At 38.9% G+C, this 19586-nt stretch overlaps 1 protein-coding gene across 2 annotated transcripts in view; it reads right to left on the bottom strand.

Annotated features, from left to right (window-relative positions):
• Dcaf10 (DDB1 and CUL4 associated factor 10) overlaps positions 1 to 19586 on the bottom strand; it is a 44646-nt gene that overhangs the window by 19440 nt on the left and 5620 nt on the right. The window contains exons 2-3 of one of the 2 annotated variants that reach the window (XM_036179134.1): positions 18481 to 18594; positions 5990 to 6187 (exon numbers count right to left, since the gene is read on the bottom strand). In XM_036179134.1, the coding sequence (XP_036035027.1) occupies positions 5990 to 6187; positions 18481 to 18594 (312 nt within the window). The remainder of the gene's footprint in view (positions 1 to 5989; positions 6188 to 18480; positions 18595 to 19586) is intronic. The other variant, XM_036179135.1, reaches the window with a different exon arrangement.

The following is a 19586-nucleotide window of genomic DNA, read 5'->3' as shown; positions in this document are numbered from 1 at the left end:
TCCTTCCAGATGGAATCTCACCATATGTAGCCCAGGCTAGCATCAACTCATGCTCCCAGATGGAATCTCACCATATGTAGCCCAGGCCAGCTCATGCTCATGCCTCAGGCTCTCAAAGCTGGAGTCACAGTGTGAACCACCACTCTAAGGTAAACGTAGGCACGTCTAATAACTGTGTTAATGAGACTGCACTGAGTTCAGAGAGAATGATTTGGGTGACAGCATTTCTTTGATAGCTACTGTGTAGTTTAATACAAGTTTGTTTTTATTTATCTATTGGTTCTAGGTCTGTTTGAAGAGATATATGTTAGGGAATATTATTTGAAGGTGTGTTACTTTTGTTGATGTTGCATTTGTTTAACTCTGTGAAGCTGTGTTACTGTGCCTGTCTGAAACACCTGATGGTCTAATAAAGAGCTGAACGGCCAATAGCGAGGCAGGAGAGAGAAACAGGCGGGGCTGGCGGGCAGAGAGGATCGATAGAAGGGAAAATCTGGGAGGAAGAAGGAAGAAGTAGCCAGAGAAGGAGGAGGACATCAAGGGCCAGCCACCCAGCTACACAGCAAGCCACAGAATAAGAGTTACAGAAGTAAGAGAGTGGGAAAAGCCCAGAGGCAAAAGGTAGATAGCATAAATTAATGAAAGCTGGCAAGAAACAAGCCAGACATTTATAATTAAGAATAAGCCTCCATGTGTGATTTATTTGGGAGCTGAGTGGTGGGCCCCTAAAAGAGATAAAGAAAACACAAACAACATTTTGGCATACTAATATGGCACTTGAATATCCCCAGGGCCCAAGAAAGCTGAAAGGAAAAAAAAAAAGGGATATGGTTCCTTTAAGAATTTTTGCCAGACAGCTTCTGCTGGTCAATGAGCCTTGGAACAGCCAGTACATTAAGCAAGAACAAAAAACTAAGTAAAAATGCCTGCTATAGTGCAAGCATCAGCATTCTAGAGCACTAGGAAGGTTGAACAGTTTTTGGTCACACACCTCTGGCTGGGCTATGAGCTTTAGGCCTGGCTTTCACTAGTCCATAAGTAGGCAGAGCTAGCCAGGAACTGCTCACAGAGGATCCAGGTGTAGGTTAGCAGTTTAAAAGTTTGCTTTTGTAATCAAAAAAGACTAGAGATATGCAGTAAAAGAGGTCCAGATGGAAAAAAACAAAACAAACAACAACCCCACCTCTAAACAGGTTACAGTGTGTTCAACAAAGTGTGTAGGCTTAAGAAAGAAAGAAAAGGGGTATGGACAGCCATAGAAAGAAAGAAATAGTTTTAAAATAAAGTCTTTAAAGACAGAGTAAAAGTAATAATAATAATAAAAAAAAAACCATGTGGAGATGAAAAATACACATGGAACCTGGATCCTGTATGTGACTGTGCTGATTTTGAATTTTTTGAATGGCGATGAGCAAAAGACAGCTGCTGGCAGACATGCGCTTGTGAGCAGGGCTGCAAAACTGAACCAACCAAGAGACATTAGGGCTATCTTAACTTCAAAACAGTAAAAAATATTTGTCAAATGAAAATCAAAAATGCTTTGGAGTTTTGTTCCCACAGGTGATGAGAGGCTGTGGATTCCTTCAGGAATGAGATGTATCAGGTGTGATCAGGGGTGAGACCTCATGAATCTTGACAGGTGATATCTATTGACAAGGATTATGGCTGGTCTTCCCAAGGATTTGGTTATTATCTCAAAATTTTCTCTCTGGGACCCTAAAGATGCTTCATCCACAGATAGCAAGAAGCAGTCTAGAGAAAATGATACCCACATTCCCAGGAGTTAGTGGGGAGTGTGAGTAGTTTTAGTTATTTGGTGGGTTATGGATGTTTGTTATCATTTAGGGGAAAAAGAATACTGACACAAATTTAAAGTTATTTTTGTTACATTATATATATATGTGTTTCTACTCTTGTTAAAAGGATTTTTGTATATTGATAAAATTTAAAGTTATTTTTTAAACATATTGTATGTATGTTTCTATTTTTGTTTGAGATATTGTGTCTATGCAGTTCATTTGGAAATGTAGGATGAGGTTACAGTTTTTGAAAGCTATTATTATAAACTATATAGGATAATCAGGAAACATAGGTTAGTGGTTAGTCATTTATAACAAATTTATACATATGTTAGGTATGCTTTCCAGATCATATAGAGACATATTTGAGATAGACAGATGGCCTTCAAATCTTTCAAAGACCTACAGAATATGGCATTTAAAATGTTTTGTCAACTTAGGGCTTTTCATAACAATGAGGCACATCTGCTTCTAGTAGCACCAATTTACCTCAGAGATGATGGGCACTGAAGAAACTCCTTAAGGAGTTTGCTTTGTTTGTGGCAAGTTTAGCCACTGGTCAATGAAACTGTTCTTGCCTTTGATGGCTTGACTATGTGCTGTGCAGACTGGACATGCAGGACACACAGGAAAGACTGTTGAACTTTGCCAAAATAAGGCAGGACAGTCCTTCAAATTTCCTGCTCCACTGAAAAGTCTGCCAGATAGTCTGGGCCTGCAGGCTGAAGATGGATGCCCCAACATTGCAGAGGAACTTTGGGTGACTGTCCAGGTAGCCAAATGTCTCTGTTGTTAGGTAATATTATAGCCTTCTAGGTCTTTGATGGAGTTGAAGACTAGATAGGTATAGTTGCAGTTTTCCATAGTTATGATAGAAAATAAATTAGGTGTAAAACTTTGGATTCAGTAAGATAAGACAGATAATGCATTATTCTCTTTGAATATGTTAACTACAAATGGACAGAATATTGTAAATGTAATTCCTACTTGATACTCGTTTTTCTTGTATATAGTCTTACTATGTTAAAGTTAAAACCTTTAATTTTATTAGACAAAAAAAGGGAAAGTTGGGGAATATTATTTTAAGGTGTTTTACTTTTGTTTATGTTGCATTTGTTTAACTCTGTGAAGCTGTGTGACTGTGCCTGTCTAAAACACCTAATGGTCTAATAAAGAGCTGAACAGCCAATAGTGAGACAGAGGAAAGAAACAGGTGAGGCTGGCAGGGCAGAGAGGATAAATAGGAAAATCTGGGAGGAAGAAGAAGCCAGAGAAGGAAGAGGACTCCAGGGGCCAGTCACCCAGCTACACATCAAGCCAAGGAGTAAGAGTAAGATTTACTGAAGTAAGAGAGTGGGAAAAGCCTAGAGGCAAAAGGTAGATGGGATAAATTAAGGAAAGCTGGCAAGAAACAAGTCAAGCTAAGGCCGGACATTTATAAATAAGAATAAGCCTCCAAAGCTGAGCAGTAGTGGCACATGCCTTTAATCCCAGCACTCAGGAGGTAGAGGCAGGCAGCACTCAGGAGTTCGAGGCCAGCCTGGGCTACAGAGTAAGTTCCAGGAAAGGCGCAAAGCTATATAGAGAAACCCTGTCTTGAAAAACCAATAAATAAATAAGCCTCCATGTGTGATTTATTTGGGAGCTGGGTGGCAGGGCCCCCAAAAGAGTAAAAAAAAAAAAAACAAAACCCAACAACAGATATATTTACTGTTTGGGGGAGCAGAATACTAAAAAATGTATGTCATGTTTACTAATATTTAAATTTCTAAAGCCTTATTCAATTTTTAAGTCCTTTTTAAAAAGCATGGTGTGTATGTGTGAAGGGGAGTGTATCATGGCATGTGTATGGAGGTCAGAGGTCTGTTCTCGCCTACATTTATGTGGGTTCTGGGGATGGAACTCGGGTCCCCAGACATGCAGAGCAAATGCCTTATCTACTAATCCATCTCCTTGGCCTTTTTAAAAAGGTCTACTTTATTATTAGGAAAACGAGAAAATGAACCTCATATTTTCTATTGATTTCTTGTTTTTGTTTTTTTTTGTTTTCCTTATAATTCTGTCAAGTTTTGCTTCTAATAAGTTTTATTTTTAGGTAATACTCTAGTAAAAATAGTCTTTTAATACAGTACTTTTTATTGGTTACAATGCTTCTTGCCTTAAATACTGTTGACTGCTATTGATGCAGCCACAACTGTTTTCTTCTGATGAATACTTATCCGTTTTCTTCCCTATTCTGTTTTCTGTTTTTGTTATATTTTACAAGGCTCATCTAGAGAATACACGGTTTGATATTACTGTTTAGTCTGCCACTACATTTTAGTTGGCTTCTTAAGTAGGATTGAACCTAGGGCTTCACACGTGCTAAGCAGGCACTCTGCCTTTGAGCACTGGCCCTTCCATTACATGATTTTGAGACAAGGTCTTACTAAATTGCCTAGTCTTGCCTTGAGCTTATAGTGTTTTCGCCTCAACATTCCCAGTAGCTGGGATTACAGATCCAGCTTGTTTTGTTTTCTGAGACAAAAGGGTACTATGGACCCCAGGCTGGCCTTCAATTCCTCCTGCCTCAGATCCCCAAGCACTGGGTCACAGAGATGTGCCGTCAGTGTGGCCTGTTCGCTGTTTAAATGGCCCTACTCACCCACTTTTATGCTTCTATTCAACTGGCTGTTTTATTAGGTCTTCACTCTTCTTCTAATTTGGAAATTATTACTTATATTCCTATTCAAATTTTCTTCCTAAATTAACCCCGCACACTTTATATCTGCATTTTAAAAGATGTGTTTGTATTTGTTGAAAAACAATAATTCTGTCCTTCACTCAAAGGATTGGGCGTACCTAGAAGTTTTTTTTTTTTTTTTTACTAAAGATATCTCCTTTTTAACATAACATCTGAAGACTCTAATATGTCAACTATCTTAACAATTCACCACACCACTCTTAGTGACAAGCACAACAACTTCAAGTACCACCACCAAAGCGTCACCGCTGCAAACACTTTTTCTGTAAGCAAACATGTTCTTGCAACGCTCCATAGCTGAGGTCACTGTATACACTGTTCTGTGCACTACAGGACACCGAGGAACTGTGGTCCCTGCCAAGCTCATGCTAGCAGGTATCCTTTGTCTTTCACAGACAACCCAAACAATACCATGTGTTATTTCTAAACACCACTTCTAGATCAGAATCATTCCAAATGAAAACTGCTTTTTTATGCAGAAAATAAAATTTAAAAACTGTAAAATAAATATGTTTAGAATCAAAGGACCAAAGAATGAAGATTTTGTTTCACATAGGAAATAAAAATATTTCCCCTTATATTTAGGAAATTCATTTTATAAACCAATGAGATATGCCTTGGTCTCTTCCTCCATTTTCTTCTTTAGTTTTTTTTTTTTTTTTTTTTTTTTTTTTTTTTTTTAGCTGAGGATCGAACCCCAGGCCTTGAGCTTGTACCACTGAGCTAAATCCCCAACCCCTTCTTCTTTAGTTTTGCAGTGGTGGGCCTATGAAGGCTAGAAAAGATCTCTCTCTGCCAATGAACTATATATACTCTTAGTTCTAAAATCTTTATACATGACTAAATGTAATCAAAGAAGGAACCATGGTTTGGTGTTTTTAGTTTCCTCCTCCTCCTCCTCCTCCTCCTCTTTTTTTTTTTTTTTTTAGACAGGATCTCTCTACATTGTCCTGGCTGTTCTGAAACTCACTCTGTAGACCAGCCTGGCCTCAAACTCACAGAAATCCACCTGCCTCTGCCTCCTGAGTGCTGGGATTAAAGGCATGTGCCACCACTGCCCGCTCCCCCCCCCACCCCATGCCCTCCAGACAGGAGCAGCTCATTGTAACTCAGGCTGTCCTCTAAGTTGCTATCAAGTATGACCTTGAACTTTTCATATGTCTACCTCTGGAGTGCTGGGCTAACATGCTTATATCACCATGTCTGGTTTTATGCAGTGATGAGGAGCAAACACCAGGTTTCATGCATGCTAAGTAAGCACTCAATCAGCTGAGCCATGTCCCCAGCCTAGGAATCACTTTCCCTTGTTTTTCTCCCCCGACAAAGCTAACTTTTTGACACCCCACTCCCCGACTCTAGATCAGAACACTGAACTTGTTCACCATCTTTTAAAGAGAAAAAAAGTTTTACAGTATCACATTCCTAACATAGTCTCCTATTTACAAACCTGTTAGTGTCCCAAATAATGACATTTCCATCAAATCCTGATGTTACTAAGAGTCTTGTATTAGTATCATATTCGATGTTCTTCACCCAGCTAGTGTGACCATGTAAAGTGCATACTTTGGTGTTCAATTTTCTCAGATCCCACAGTGCTATTGTAGTATCATCAGAGCAGGTAGCAAATAGCCGGTTATCAAGAAATCTACAAAAGCAGAAAAGAAAAACTGGTTCATTTAATCTCTACTTTAGAAAATATGACTTTAGAAACAATCTCTAATTACCAATGGGAACCAAAGGACTGCAACCTCCCTGCAGAAAGAACCCTAGCGATTCTGACACAACAGACAGTGACCTTTGTCACACAGCCAGACTGCTACTAGAGATGTACTATAACTGGCCCATGTCACTGTTGATTTTATTTGGAACTGGAAATTGTGAATAGGTGTTTGGAGCACAGCTGGTAGAAAGAAAGAAAGGAAAGAACTCCGGAATCTGCCCAGGAAGTGGAAAAAGAAAATGTAATAGAACTTTAAAATAGAATTTTAAAGACTTGACTGCTCAAGGGGACACTATATTAGACAAACGATTCTAATACTAGAGATTTGCTACAAGTAATATCTCTTCCTAACAACAAGTTTACATACAAACATTGCCACTCAAAGTGCCATCATTTAAATCTATTAACTCAAAAGCATTCCCCAAATAATCTCCCATGGCAACATTTTATTAGTCAAGACTGTAAGATGGACTTAGGCTATAATGCAGGCTTTTTATAATTTTTACTAATTTCCCAATCCTTAGTAACAACATACAAACACTTATAACTGACCACTTACTTTTATGTCTAATTTAATAGTAGTATGGTATCTTTAGCAAATATTGTTACATATAACTTCATAGTCTCTGGTAGAACAAATGAATTCTGGAGCTTCTTCCAACATAAAATTATATACAATTCTGTCTAACAACATCACGAACTTACTGCAATTTATCATGGTTTGATTTGTCTCTTTCTTGTTTATAAGTCTCCAGTCTATTCTCAGGCTATCTCCCATCCATATACTAAGCAGGCTTAGGTTCTGCTCAGAAACTCTGCACGTGAACTTGCCTAGCACACTGGGGGTGGTATGGCCATACACTTGTGGCTTTAATTCTAGGCCCACCTTCCTCCTCTTTTTTTTTGAGCTGAGGATCGAACCCAGAGCTAAATCCCCAACCCAGTTGTTTTCTTTTTAATATTTAGCTGTCTTCTCCTCCAGGAAGCCAGCCGCTTTTTTTTTTTTTTTTTAATTAAATCCAGTCTTCTTTATCTAGTCTAAATTCAGCCTTCTTTATCCAGTCTAGGGCAGTTTACAAATATGCTAAAGTTCCCCAAGCACTCTGTAGTTTTTGGAGTGCATGTATGGTGTATTTGTATGAGCACAGGTATGTGTAGGTTCACTGACGGAGTCAGAGGCTGTCTTCCTCTGTTGTCCTTCACTTTAGTTTTTGAGGGAGGGCCTCTTGACAGAAGCTGAAGCTGACTACTTCTGCTAAAATGGAGCTACACATGAGTGCTACTGAGCCCAGCTTTTTGGTGGGTGCTGGCAAGCTGAACCGAGATTCCTATGCACGCACTTTACCCACCCCAGCACTCGACACTTCTAGATGGGGTTTCTCTGGGTAGCTCAGGCTGGCCTGTGTACTTCATCATGATATTAAACACTGTCACTGTAGTATAGAGTCACTTTACAAAGCTATAAACTCCTGGAAGACGGGGAAGGACCTACCACATGATTAGAGCTGCAGTGCCAAGCACATGTGCTCCTTTTTAAATTTACTTAGAGACAGGGTATCATATAGCCCAGGTTGGCCTCAAACAATACTGAATTTAGGACTGTCTCACTACAGGAGTGCACCACCACTCCCAGTTTATGTGGTGCTGAAGATCAAACCCAGGGCTGGATACATGAAAAGCAAGCACTGTACCGACTAACTACACCTCTAGTTCTACCTGTAAATGTTTATTAAATGAATGAATTGAAGCTCATTTAGAAGATAAAAACACATTGTTACATAAAATTATTATGTGAAATAAGCAAACTAAAGAGATGGGTACAATGAGAACTGACTGAAAAGGAACAGGAGCCCCCAGAGGTAAGAAACATACAGGTATGTAAAAGATCGCCATATGTGGTTCAGGGGACACATGGGGAACTTACTGACTTACTCCAGTGATTCCTAATGGCTTTTCTCCTCATCTCCCTCCACCCTGCCTCCTCTAAACAGAATCTCATTATGTAGTCCTTGTTGACCTGAAATTCACTATGCAGACAGGTTGGCCTTAAACTTACAGAGATCCTCCCGACTCTTCTTCCCAAGTGCTGGGATTAAAAGAATGTACCACCACTCCAGGCCACATTAAGAGTTTTAAGAAAGAGAGTGAGATGATTTCATAGCAATGTTAAGATCATTGATATGAGCAGGGCCCCAAACTTTTGGGTTTTATTTTAAAAGTTAAGTAAGATGGAGGAAATAAGCTTTTCAGTATTTGTTAATAAAATAACTAAAAAGTAATTGTTGCAGGGTTAGGGATTTAACTTAGCGGTAGAGTGCTTGCCTAGCAAGCACAAGGCCTTGGGTTTGATCCTCAGCTCTAAAAAAAAAAGAATATTTTAATCTCCAAAATGTAGAATAAATCTTGGAGGGAGTAAAAGCTAATTAATTTTGAATTGAGTTTACCTTAATAAAAAATTCAATACTTGCACTTTAGTTCACTCATTTCCCCCCAAAGTATTAACTGATAAATTTTTTATACTAGTATAGAGAATAAATCATACAGTAGTAAGAGTAGTATGTAGATGAAGACATCATCTATGGCAATTTTTATCCCAAAATATGTACTCGTATAGAAAGGATTAGATAAGCCCTTGGATATGTGGCCCATTACTCTCCAGTTAAAACTTAGAATAGCCTAAAAAGCTGTAACTGTTAGGCAGGATGTAGTCTTGCCTAGTATACATGAAGCCCTGGGTTTGCAATCCCAGCATGTACTTGGGAGGCAGAAGCAGGAGAATCATAAATTCAAGGTCATATGTGGCTATACAGTGAGTTCAAGGCCAGCCAGGGTTACACGAGACACTGTCTTAGAGAAAGAAAAAAGTTATGAGGTGTTTCTAACTCGACATTCTTTGACAAGTAGGAGCTTGCCCAAACACTAAAACTGTCTGAATCAGAACCTCTCAACTATGCTCACACAACTCTAAGTTGGCTATAAAGGCTCTGGGTGGGCCCCTGTCTGAAGAAGCTAAGCTTTCTATTTGAGGGAAACTGGAACAGGATAAAGGCAACTGAAAGTGAATTCTTTCAGTACCTACATCTCATTGTCCAAGTCAAAATATTGTTGAGTATTTTAAAAAATTTAAACTAAAAAATTACGAAAAGAAACTTTTTTAAAAATTTAACTACATGAAAATTCTTAAACTGGATTAAATTCTAGAGTATTTTGTTTGTTTGTTTTGGGTATAATCTCTGCAATGAAATTATAATAGATTATATCTTCCCTTCATAGTTGAGTTTTGTACTATAATGATGATCACTTTTGCATAAATCCTCAGATTTTATCAGCTGTTCAAAGAGCCAGTGAGATAGTCACAGAATTCTAGGTGTTCTTGTTTCATTATTTCTATCACTTTGTTTTTTTCTGGTGTTTTCTCTATCAGGCCCACTCTTGCCAATGATTTTATATGTGTCTTGACCACTTCTCCAATATCACTGCCAGGTTTTGTGGAATTACATATGCATACAATATATTTCCTCTCAACTGGCAAACACTGTATTTGTCTTATATTGTGTAAAATATACAAAATAGCCCAAGACCAACAAAGACTGCATTTGTAAGTAGGTGCTACATTGATTTTCTGTCATATCACTGTGTGAATATTCTTAGTTTTACTTTGGGGCTTTCTCTTACATCCTCATAACTACAGGAATCTGGATTGCTATATGGACTCTTACATCTAAATATAAAGTTCTCAGGAATAAGAAACCTATAAAATGTATTTAAATCATAAACATTTTTCTTTCTTAAAACATGAATAGAAAATATTCAACTATCATTATTGTTATTTTACAAGATTAATAATCCAAAAAACTAAAAAATAAACCAGAAGACATTACCAAGAACGTACAAAATAGCTACCCAGAACAAAACCAGAAAAGCACGTATGCCCACCGTTACGGGAGGGAACCACGTATGATTCTATTTCTACTAATTCCTGTATATGAAGCCGTGGAGACATCTCTTCATAAGCGTCATGATGTCCTTATCCCTTCAAACAAGCATGGCATCTGTCTCACATGAAGACACAATAAACATCAGACTAGCTGAGGCATAAGGACAAGTTCAAGACCAGCCAGGCCAGCCTGGGCTTGTACATGGCCAGACAAATGTGAGGATTTTTATTAACTTGTGTACGTCTGTGTACACTCACTCTCTGGTGCACATGCGAAGGTTAGAGACAACTTGGTGGAGTTGGTTCTCTCCTCCTACTATGGTGGGTCCCAGGGATTAAAGTCAGATTGCCAGGTTTGGAAGCAAGGCGCCTGTTGTCCCCATGCACCCAAATCTTAAAAAATCTTGAACAATATAGCATATTAAAAGTGTTTTACTGGTTTGACACACAGTAAAGACTCAAGAAATGGAAGTTAGTATTAAGTAGTGCACATTTAAATTCATGCACCCAGAGACCTTTCAGATCCTTAACCTTTTAAGTTACTTGTGCTTCTAAACAGACTTCAAAATCCGTTTTCCTAGACTGAAATTGGTAGGTGCATGTGCTGGGTGCACGCTGACAGCAGCACATGAGAGCTGACACTGATAAAGAATCCAAACACGTTAGTCAATGTCATCTTGAGTAGGGGCAAACAACTTGACACAAGTCTACTCTTTTTGAGATAGAAAAATTTTCAATTGTATAATATTAGAAATAGGGACAATTAAAACAAATATAACAAACACCTGTGATACCCACCACCCAGCTTTATCAAATTTTAACATTTCGTTATCTTTCAGAATTGTCTGAAAATACAAACATCATGAGTCCCTCCCCAAGCCCGTTCCCCTCCCTCCCTCTCCAGAGGGAACCACTATCCAAAATTTGTCACTCCCCATGCACATGTTTAATACCATGAATTAATATGTATGTATCCAACGTTTTCCATACTTTTTATATCCAATTTATTATGGAGATATCTAATGAGCACCCACCATGTACAAGGCACAGTTCTAGGTGCTAGGATAAAAGAACATTGCATGCCTTCATCAAGCTTACGTTTGTAAAGCTTTAAAATTTTATATAAATGGTATCACACCATACAGCTCACTCTATTGTTTGCTTTTCTGTCTCATCCTTACACTTCTGGGATGTTTTTGGTTCATTTAACTGATGTATAGTATTCCATTGTACACTAAACTTTATCTGCTTTCCTCTTAACAGACATATTGAGTCATTTCTACCTTCTATTCTAATGCTATAACGAACCTTTCCTCCTTATGCACCTAATTCATATGGTTAAGGTGGGTATTAATTCCTTAAAAGTAGAGATCTCTAATTTTACCAAGCATTGTTAAACTGTTTTGAAAACTGTGTTACCTAGTTAGACTATCAATATACCTAAGTGTTACTTCTCATCAAGGCCAAGCCTTGTATTTCTTCACTGACAACTGATGAGCTTGAAAACCTTTCCAAATGTATTGCTCACTGTGATTCTCTGCAGGTTTTGTTAGAAGGTTTAACATACTCAAGATCCTTCTGCTCATGACTGGAAGTATCTTCTATTGGCCTTTATCTTTCCATACTGTTAGGGTTTCTTTCTTTTCTTTTTTTTTTTTTTTTTTCCCAAGACGGAGTTTCTCTGTGTAGCTTTGGAGCCTGTCTTGGAACTCACTCTGTAGACCAGGCTGGCCTCGAACTCACAGAGATCCACCTATTTCTGATTCCCAAGTGCTGGGAGTAAAGGTGTACGCCACCACCGCCTGGCTTTGTTAGGGTTTCTATAACAAAACTACAATGACATTTTGTTTCATTCAACTGAACTCACCAATCTTTATGCTTTATGCTTTTAGTGTCTTAAAAATACTTTCTTGGGCTGGGGAGATAAGCTCAGCAGTTAAGAGCACTGACTGTTCTTCTAGAGGACCCAGGTTCAATTCCCAGCACCCACATGGTAGCTTACAACTGTCTATCTCCAGTTCCAGGGGATCCAATACTCTCATATCATTGCACATAAAATAAACTAGGAAAATAGTTTCTCACACAGAGACCTAAGTACACTCTCCACTTCTGAAACGTTAAAGGTTTGCTTTCATAGTTAGGTTTTTAACTAGAAGTTATTTTCAGCCATGGTGTGAGATCTGACTTTAACTTTTCATGTATATTATCAATGTCATCCTTTCCACCAATTTGCTTCTGCTCTTATGTTAAAACATTCCTATCTCATAGGTCTGCTTCTAGGTGATTTATCATCCCACTGTCACTTGTTCTAGTTCTGGTCCAAGACTACATTTCACATCAGAAAGGGTTGTTATCCCACACTGCAGTCTTCTCCAGAATAACTTCAGCTGCTCATGGCACACTACTCAACCACAGTGTTTAAATTTAGTTTACAGAAACCTCTGATGGTATGTTTCTTAGTCAAAAACTCACTGTATTAATAGACTACTTTGGGAATAGTTGGCTTTTTTATGGTACTGTGTTTACTTCAGTGAGGACTTACATGTCTATGGGCTTTTTGTTGTTTGTTTGTTTTCAAAGACAGTGTTTCTCTGAATAGCTCTGGCTGTTCTGGAACTTGCTTTGTAGACCAGGGTGGCCTTGAACTCAAGAGATGCTCCTGACTCTGCCTCCCCAGTGCTGGGAATAAAGGTGTGCATGACTCCCATGACTGATTTTGTTTGTTTGTTTTAATGTGCAGCCCAGGCTGGTCTCCAACTTCTGATCCTTCTGCCTCTACCTCCTTCAGCAAATCCTGCCAGCATGTGCCACCACAACCAGCACTTGTTTTTAAGCCCAGCCAGCCTGGAACTCACTATGCAGACCAGATTGGCTTCCAATTCAGAGATCCACCTAACTGCCTCTGGAGTGCTGGATTAAAAGCTATGGACCACCACACTTGGTGACTTACATGGTTTTGTTTTATAGGTATCTTGGAAAGTCCTTCCAGATTGATCCAAGCTGGCTGGAGGTGATGGACTGTACAGCAGGGTCAGCTTCTATGAGCATTGACTTGTGGTTAACCCTTTTCCTTGACACTGGTCTAGATTCGGAATGGTTTATGCTGCAAATGAGATCCTTTGGAGTCCAGATTTTACAGTATTCTAGAAGAACCTTTATCTGGAGCTGCCCCTAGAATCTTCTGTCCCCTGAGCTCCTCATTTCTATCAAAATGGAAGCTGGGGTCACCAGCACTTGGCAGGCCTTAGAGGGTAAAAGCTGAAGCCTATTTACTTCTCATTGTTCCTGCTCTACTTCCTTCGTAGTCCAAGAGTTCCTCTCTGTCCTGTTCACTGAACTCTGTAGTACAATGTACATACACGAATATCAGTACTTTATTCAGCACTTGTTTTAGTAGAAATGTTACTCAGATACTTTAAATGTGCAGTCTTATTCTTCAACAGCTTGGTTTACACTGGCTAGCTTTGTATTCAGCTATCAGAACCTCATCAGCACTATGGACCTGGCACTTCGCTTTTGCTCTGTGATATCACGGCTGGGTTGAAGGTGCATAAAAGTTTGTGATTATCTTGAATTTCCCTTTAACTACAAATACTATACATTTTACCCTTAATGCCTATGCTCTTTCATCTATCCAATAGTGAGTCTTAGCTTTCTCACTTATTTTCTTATGACATTGCTCTGTAAGTATATATATCATACAAATTATTCCTTTTCTTATTCAAATTGTAGATTGTTCGTTTGCTTTTTGTTGTTGTTGTTGATATTGTTCTGTGTTTTTGAGACAGTCTCACTTTATAGCGCTGGTTGTCCTGGAACTCATTATATAGATCAGGCTGGTCTAGAACTCATAGAGATCCTCCTGCCTCTACCTCCCAAGTGCTGGGATTAAAGGCACCACCAGACCCAGCTCCAGACTGTATTTTAATTAACATCAATTTATGTATGTGTTCTATAAATGATCTATATTTTGAACTTCTATTTCTTATCCTTCCTCTGTTTTAAATTAAAAAAACAAAAAACAAAACAAAAAAAAATCAATTGAAGTTTTCCTATTTTAACTGAACTGGCTGTGTCCTCCCTTTCTAGTGGTCTGAAGCTATGAATTATATTTGCAAGATTTTAGCTATTCCTTTATGAGATTTATCTATCTATCTATCTATCTATCTATCTATCTATCTATCTATCTATCATGTATACAGTGTTTTGCCTGCACTCCAGAAGAGGACATCCGATCTCATTATAGATGGTTGTGAGCCACTATGTGGTTGCTGGGAGTTGAACCCAGGACCTCTGGAAGAGCAGCCAAGGGTCTTAACCTCTGAGCCATCTCTCCAGCCTCCTTAAGTGTTGTGGGTTTTTTTTTAATGCACACATTTAATTATGCACTGATCTAAAAATGTCTGAAATTGCTTAATATTTCTGTCTTCTTCCTAAACATGACATGGGTCTTATTATATTGTACCATCTCACACTACAAAACTTCCCCACATTAACCTACTGTTGCCACTGTATAAAGCCACATTGTCAAATGTGGTATCTCTAAGTCCCATTTAGCTTTCAAACACATGCTATAGGACCAGTGTAAACTGAGGTATGTTCTAAGTATAAAATACACATTGGGTTTTAAAGATACCACTAGAAAGTGGAAGTAAAATATCTCAAGAATTTTGTACTGGTTATATGTTGAAATTATAGTATTTTGGAAATATTGGGCTAAATACATTTAAATTAATCTTGCTTCTTTCTTTGGTAATATACTCACTAACAAAAATCACATATGTGGCTGGCATCACATTTCTACTGGGCAGGGCTTATCTGCAGGTCTTAATTATCCCATTCTTTGTTGTTTGCAATGCAGTGCTGAGATGCAGACCCAGGGCTCTCCACGTGCTGGGTGCTGGCGAGCACTGACACTGGGCTGTTCTAGCACTGCTGACCTGTTTGTGGATGAGGTTTTCTGTGCTGAACTCGGGGCTGTAAGTGACCTTTTCACATCAGGGTCATAAGCAGGCCCACGCCACTGTACCTAGCTTACTGCTTTAGTTTCGGTTCTGTTTTAAACGTATCAAATGCAAAAGGAAAGAAAACCCTCAGAATTCTATTTTCTGCACTGTTAATAGTTCAGTGAACATCTGACCTAACTACAGTTCTTTAGTCTGGATTATATTTATCTGACATAATGTGGTACACAGCCTGGCCTTATCATACTGCCACATGTAATTGGCCTCTAACTTTACAGCTTTTTAATACTTTCAGTATTTTTAAAATTTATGTGTAGGGGTGTTTTGCCTGCATGTATGTCTGTGCACCACATGTATGTCTGGTGCCCACAGAGCTGGAAGAGGGTTTGGGATCCACTGGAACTGGAGTTACAGAGGGTTGCAAGCCCCCATGTGGGCACTGGGAATTGAACCTGTGTCCTCTGGAAGAGCAGCTAGTGCTCTTAACCACTCAGCCATCTCTCCAGCTCCCACTTCTTAAGATTTAATCTAGAATTTTACCACAACCTGTCCAGATACAGATTCACCTTGAACCTGCTTCATAGTCTAAAGAAAAAGAAACTGGCTCTCCCTCACTACTAAATAGTCTGAACAATTACCAAGTTCATTTCCAGAAATCTCTACAACTTTTATTTACAATTAATTAGTTAATTAATCAACTAATTTTTAAATAAGCTTCCACTTGAGGTCCACACTGACCTCAAATTTGGGATCCTCCAGTTTCCCAAATGTGGGGACTATAGGTGTACACCACCATGTCCAGTTCTGCATTCTTTATATATGCTGTAGTTTCTCAGTTAATCCTGTATTTTAACTATAGACTCATAACATTTAATACCTCTTAATCCTTCTTTGTATGTACTGGGTGAATATTCTGGTATTATTTCCAACTTCCAATTCACTCATCAACAATTAAAGAGTAAACTTCATCTGATCAATTAAACCTAAATTTTTCTCTATTTTAAAATGTGTTACTATTATTTATTTTGTGTTTGAGACAGGGTCTCATGTAGCTCAGGATGGCCTCCAACTCAATATAGAGCCAAAGGTTATTCTGACTCCCTCTCAGCCTTCCTGCTTCCCAGCCAAGACCTGGAATGACAGGCCTGAGCCACCACATTCCATCTGTGCAGCATGAGGTCCAGAGGCTTCACATATGCTCACCACGAACTCTCCCAATTAAGGTACATCCCCAGCCCCAAGTTTTTATTCTTAATTCTGGTGCTAGAGATTGAACTCAGGGCCTCAGAGATGCCAAGCACACACCTTACTTCTGAGCTACATCCCCAGCCCCAAACTGGAACTATGCCCCGTTAAGTGTCAAGCGTTTTTGTCTTTTGTTTCCCCAGCAATGTTTCGAGATCCAACCCAAGACCTTGGACATGCTAAGCAAGTACCCTATCACTGAGCTAAAGCCCTAGCTACACCCTCCCTCTTTAAAATATAATTATATAGCAACATTTTTAATTTCCATGTGCTCTTTACTATATAAACCTGCTTCTTTCACCTCTTTTAATTTATACTCTTCATTCTCTTTAATAAAGAGCACATTTTATCTCTTTAAGCATCCTAAAAATGTTTTAAAGTTTCTCCCAATCAATGGAATACTATGCAGCCGTTAAAAAGAATAAGATCACCCCATGGTTACTAATATGAAATGATCTCTAAATATGTTCAGTTAAAAAGGCCAGGCATATAATAGTATGTGTAGAATGCTACCATTTATATAAAAGTATATGTGGGGTATGTGTGTGTATGTATGTATTTATATGCTTGCACATGCATAAACTATCTCAGAGAAGATAGCAAATTAGTAATAGTGGTTGCCTCTGGGGAAGGAAACTGGGTGGCTAGGCGACAGAGGTGGAAATAGACTTACTTTTCACTGTTTACCCTTTTGTACCTTTGAATTTTGTACCACGTGCATGTATTACCTAGTCAAAAAAAAAAATAAATAATTTATTTTTAAAAGTAAAGTCTTTGTTGGACTACTTACTCCATAAGTTAATTTCATCCAGAGAAATCCCTGTTCTGGTGGTTTGACTTTGTTGTATTAATATTAGATGTCTTCATGAATGTTGAAACTTTCGTTATAGGCTCGAGTGGAAGAAGTTAACTTTTTCTCTCCCTTCCTATTTAAGGGTTTTAGGATTGCCTGTCCTTGGCCATCTGGGCCCCTAGTCTATTCCTAGGTTTTATACTGACATTTCAGGGCTCCAGTTTCATGATAGCAATGGAAACAGTACACAAACACAATCAGTCACTAGCCTGGCAAGTACCTCCACTCAGTTTCTTCATGAGGCTGTGTATTTACCAGCTAAAACCTGCAGCCCCAGGGAGCAAAACAGCTTTCTGTTTTCAGCCTTTCACAAATGAGACAGACATTTCAACTAGTGGCTTTATGTGGTGATGGTGGCTCTGGGTCTTTCTTCACACCAAACTCCTCAGTGCTTTTACCTTTTTAACTGATAAGATCGCAGCTACCAGCTCTCAGTGCTGCAGTGAGAGACCAGGAGCCTGCAGCTTCAGCCCGTGCAGACAGATCTCAGGCCTGTCCCCTGGAACCCAACTGTGACTCTGCACTACTGGTTCTCTGGTTCTGCGTGCATGCGTCAGTAGAGTTATAGCAGAACACAGCACGCTACCTAAATTGCAAGTAATTTCACATCTCTATTTAAAATAACATTGAAAGTAATAACTATAAGATACAATTTCATTTCATATTAACAGTAAATTATTGCCCATGTAAACTACTGCTAGGAGTTAGATACCATCTTTTAATCCTCTGCATCATCTCATATATTTGTATAGTCTGTATGACTTTAGCTTACATAGTCCCAAACACTTGTCTATAGTGTTATATAGTCTCTACAATCATCATTTTAAGGACTGCATATTAACCCACCAAACTGTTCACCTGTAATTTACTTCCCAAATCTTTGACTAGGGAAGGAGTTAGCATTGCAGGATGTTACAAAGATGTTTTCTCTTTGTGTGGTATGACTGTGAGAGATGATGTTAAGCCAATGCAGTAGTATAGTAGTAGTACATGGCTAAAGCTCACAATGATGACCTTGACACACAAAGAGGAAAGGAAAAAAAAATTGCATGGAAGTAAACAGTATATTGCAGAAAAGTTCCAATCCAAAAATCATTAGCAGTAAAATTTGTAATTATAAGGTAAGTTTTGCAACTGGGTAGTGCATAACGTATTTCCACTAACTTGCACACCAGATTCTGAGACACACTAAAAGCTCGTTATTTCCTAGCATACTCACCTGATATTATTCACACAGTCTTCGTGCGCTTCAGAAAGGGTTTTTATGTGCTTTGAAGAAATAGGGTCAAAAAGCAGGACTTCAGTCTGTTCACAGGCAACTGTCAGCACTGACCTGAGAGGAAGCAGCAACACATTTCTCTTGTTTACTCTTCTCTTACTCTCTGGCTCACTTAATTAGAATTACACATATTATAGATAGCTTTTCCTCTGGGAATTTAGTGAAGAAATTATTAATCAACACGAGAAACATGAAGATATGCTCCACTGTAAAAAGGAGAAATTGAAAGCAATCTAAATATACATGAGAGAATGAGTATCTTATAGACCATGGAACATCGTAACTGTCCTCCTATTCGTGAGGGAAAGACCTCAAACCCCAAGTGGATGTCTGAAACTCCAAAAAGTAAGGACTCCTCCACACACTGTCCTCCTCCTAATGCAAAGCCTGAATTTGTAAATGAAGATGAACAAGTATAATCAAGCATAACAGTTGTAACTGCACTGTGGTGCAGTCACACACGTGTGCTCACTCTCAAAGCACAGAACCCTCTGCAGGTACCAGCAGTCTGGCATGGTTGGTTTGTTTTGCTTTTTCACTGACTGCAGGATGAACTATGGCTTCTCTCTGCACACTCCAACTGCCAGTACCACACCTCTTGTGCTTTGCAGTCTTGCTGCCTAAAATCACAGTGACACACAGCACTGGGAAACCGGAGTTGAGCTGGTGACTGGGAGCTACCAAATGACTAGCACACAGTACGGATACAGTATAAGGGGATGACTTATGTCCCATAAGGGACAAAGTGGAATGATAAGAGATTTCATCAAATTATGAAGACTAGCATGAAATGTAAAACTTCTGAGTCATTTCTGGAATTTTTCATATGCCCTTTGTGTACTATGGTTGGTTAGAGGTATCTGCAGAGTGAAGTCAGGAATAATGGGAAAGTACTTTTCAGACGTTAACAAAAGGGAAGTGTGGTGGTTTAAATTAAGACTAGCCATCTGCCTCCCCCCCAACCCCCCATTGGTTCATAGGGAGAGGCACACTTAGGTGTGGCCTCATTGGAGGAAGTGTGTCACTGGGGGTGTGCTTTGAGGTTT

Source organism: Onychomys torridus, chromosome 2, assembly GCF_903995425.1.
Source record: "Onychomys torridus chromosome 2, mOncTor1.1, whole genome shotgun sequence".
Lineage (NCBI taxonomy): Eukaryota > Metazoa > Chordata > Mammalia > Rodentia > Cricetidae > Onychomys > Onychomys torridus.
The sequence above is the reverse complement of the archived record's forward strand: the minus strand, read 5'-3'. Positions and strand labels throughout refer to the sequence as shown.